General features: G+C 26.1%; 1 protein-coding gene across 1 annotated transcript; it reads right to left on the bottom strand.

Annotated features, from left to right (window-relative positions):
- Positions 1 to 2762: 2762 nt before the first annotated feature.
- Positions 2763 to 3280, bottom strand: LOC133804565 (uncharacterized). The gene has a single exon (XM_062242716.1). The coding sequence runs from the start codon at positions 3250 to 3252 to the stop codon at positions 2920 to 2922; it is 333 nt and encodes a 110-aa protein (XP_062098700.1). The 5' UTR covers positions 3253 to 3280; the 3' UTR covers positions 2763 to 2919.
- Between the last annotated feature and the right edge of the window lie 252 nt (positions 3281 to 3532).

Raw genomic sequence — 3532 nt, 5'->3', positions numbered from 1 at the left:
GCAAATGTAATAATGTAGTGCTTCATAATATTATTTTTTGCTTTGTTTTTTGAACTGAATTCTTTTTCATTTTGTTTAAGAAGGTAGTTCCTCCCTCAAAAGAAGAGAAATTGTTGCTCAAGGGCCTAATTTGATTTGCATTAATTTGGGATGGACTAAGTTTAGAAATGAGGTATATTTTGTTTTGATAGTATAAAATATAATTAAATGTATTATTATTGAATTTTTTTTTATAAAGTTGTACGTAACTAAAAAACATTCCTCACTAATTAAGTAGACTGAGCACCCCTAATAGTTTCAGTAGTCAGATACACAATTGGATTTTAAGCGTCGGCCAAAGACTTTGAATGATTTTTTACATAAATATGATAATGTTTTTTAATATTTTTTTATGATTTTATTAAAAATTTATTTGAAAGGTATATATGTAACAATTTCTGTATCTAAAATTAAATCTATATGGAACTTAAAAATCATATCAATGAAAAAAGTAAAAAACTAAAACATAAAGAAGATTTGGTTTTCTTTTTTTTTTTTGTTGGAAAAATATAGAATTTAAGCATTCTTAATTTATGTTTGTCGTTTGGGGCTAATAAGCTTATTCATAAATTAGTTGCGCACGCTTTTAGGGTAGATGAGGAACTTGCTTAGATAAATGAGTATCATCATTTTATTCTTGATGTATTATGCTATGGTTATTATCAATGAACTATTCATTGCTGCAAAAAAAAATAAAAGAAAAAAAATAGTTTCAATCGTAATAGACGTCACTTAATGTCAGTTGCATTTTCGTTAACATATGGTGTTGACATTATATGTTAGTTGCCTAGCAAATGATATCCCAAATGCGTCAAATAATCTAGCTTATTTTTAGGATTTTTTGACGTTGTTTGTTAGAAAATTGACAAACGTGTAGTGCGTTACACAAAATGTTCATTTGACGACAACCAACATATAATATATTTTTTTTATATCATAAAAAGTAGGTTCGTTATTGATGTATAAATATCCATACCTTGGTGGAAGTGCGACACAAGAAGGGATTATGCTGTAAATTAATGTCTAAAATCAGATATACAAAGTAAATTTCTCCCTATAAATGATCTCAAGAAATTCAAAAAACGTAATTAGAGTTCGACTTGATTTCTCTTTCGCAAATAAAGTATGTTTTTTTTTAAAAAAATATATTTCAATTGATACATGTAAAAAAAGATCAATTCAGCAACTTTCTGTTAAATTTCTCGTCGAGTGAAATTCTCATTTGTACGAATAAAGGGAATGGATTCTCGTCCTTTAATTTCCATGTAAGGAACAAGATGAACATAGACACCCTCTTTAACTTCTATTTAGTTGGTAAATTAGTATTGAGTTTGTGTTATGAAATAGTATATAATGTAATTCATATATATATATATACTAGGTACAAACAACGTACAATATGTACGTTTGCTTGATTTTATTTATAGAATTTATTAATTATTTTTATTAAATTTATATTAATGTCATATAAATTTTAAAATAAATATTCTATTTTAATTAAATAATTTATTTATTTTTGTTTAAGTTTATATTTGTTATAGTTTTTGAATTTGGGAGTGACAATAAAAGATTATATATTATATATTTAATGTAATATTAAATATTATACGTTGATTTTAAATTTAAGTTTTTTACAGGTTTTTAAAAAAAAAAAATTGTTGTTAATTCACAGTTGATTATATTATATATTTAATATGATTTTATTCTAATAAGTGAGTTTAAGTTTAATTAAATTTTATTTAAATTATAAAACATATAATTTTATTGTTTTTAAATAATTATCATTCAAAAATATCTAAAAAATATCATGTTTTAATTTATTTAATTATTTATTATTTTAAAATAATAATTATTATAAAATATATAAAAATTATACTATTTTAATTTTTTTAATTATTTATTATTTTTAAATAATTATCATTGTAAAATAACTCAAACATATCATATTTCAATTTATTTGAATTATTTATTTAATTTAATTTTAAGTGTTTACAAACTATCATTAAATATAAGAATATTCTATTAAATATAAAAATATTTCTTTAAAATTAACATTAAAAAAAATAAAAAACTATTAAAACAAAAAATTTCTATTATCTACACACTTATTATATATAAAATATAAAAGAGATATCCAAGTCTATAATTCATATGGATAAATACTACATTAGTTATCCAAAATGACTATCACAGTCTCTTAATTGTAATCCAGATATTAATTAACTATATAATATTAACTAGCTTATCCAAATGAATATTACCGTATTAAATTCTTAGATGTGAGGCTATGGTATTGACATTCGGCCTTAGTGAATGCCCCATAAAGGTTCACTATTTCCCGATTTCCCATTCATTTTCGTCCGTCAAGAAACAAAAAAAATGAGTTGTTATGGTCAAATTTTTATTTTAACTTCTGACTCTAAAAATATATGCTTTATTATTATATTTTTTGGCGGTGGTGTTTTATAAGTAGCGGTGTTAACTGTAATTACAATATATTTATTCTGAATAATTTACAATGTTGATCACTTAGTCTTAGTTTTAATATGTAATATTCCATTTTACTCACTTATTACAAAAAAAAATCAACATATATATTATAACTATATCGAACAACCTCTTAAAAAAAAAAAAAAAAAATATTCTTATTAAAATAGGAAGTTGATAAGTTAGCACTATCTTCAATAGAAAAGTAATTAATCAAAAAATGCACAGAGCAAAGAAAAAAAAAAGTAAATAAAAGATATATTACCAACTTTTAAAACAAATATTAAAAGGAAAAAAGAAAAGAAAAAAGAAGCTAAAATTAAAACATATATTTACATATTTTTAACTAACATGCAAGACGACTAAATAATAATAGTTACATTTATTTATTTATTACTGAATATATGACTGCCCAGTAATATCGAGGTCTCTGTCCCCGGTGGAAGGTGGAGGCGTCGCGTGGTTGGGGCGGACTTCAGTGGATTCATCGGCGCCATCAGCACTCTGGCTCTCACTGGCTCGTGGTTTCGCCGCTGGTTGTCGAGGCTGACCATCATCATCGTCATCGTGTCCGTACATTCCACCGCCGTAAGCCTCGTGGGTTAACGGCTCCATCGGTGATATAGTGGCGGCGGTGGCTGGTGGTGGCGTCTCCTTCCGCTTCGGCTTCGGCTTCGGCTCCTCTCCCTTCTGTTTTTCCATCTTCAGATTCAGACCCTTTTCCATTGTTGGGTGACTTTGTAATAAATCTATATACATACACATATATATACTATTCTTCGTTTTAATCTTCACTAGTTTTGTAGTTATCTCATGTATGAGCAAACGTTACCACTGCTTATGACACGTGTTAGTTCTTGGTGACGTGGCAAACTTATGAGCTGCCTTGTCATCCACAAGCACACCTTGCATGCAACCTCAATAATATGCTCGCTATAACATAAGGAAAAAAAAATTTCTATTGCAAAATACCTGTCTTTTCACTGTTGCACTAATAAAATGCATA

Source organism: Humulus lupulus, chromosome X (genome assembly GCF_963169125.1).
Source record: "Humulus lupulus chromosome X, drHumLupu1.1, whole genome shotgun sequence".
Classification (NCBI taxonomy): Eukaryota; Viridiplantae; Streptophyta; class Magnoliopsida; order Rosales; family Cannabaceae; genus Humulus; species Humulus lupulus.
This window is presented reverse-complemented; position numbering and strand designations above follow the sequence as displayed.

Coding starts and splice junctions, on each gene's coding strand:
- LOC133804565 (XM_062242716.1), bottom strand. CDS start 3,252: ATGGAAAAGGGTCTGAATCTGAAGATGGAAAAACAGAAGGGAGAGGAG.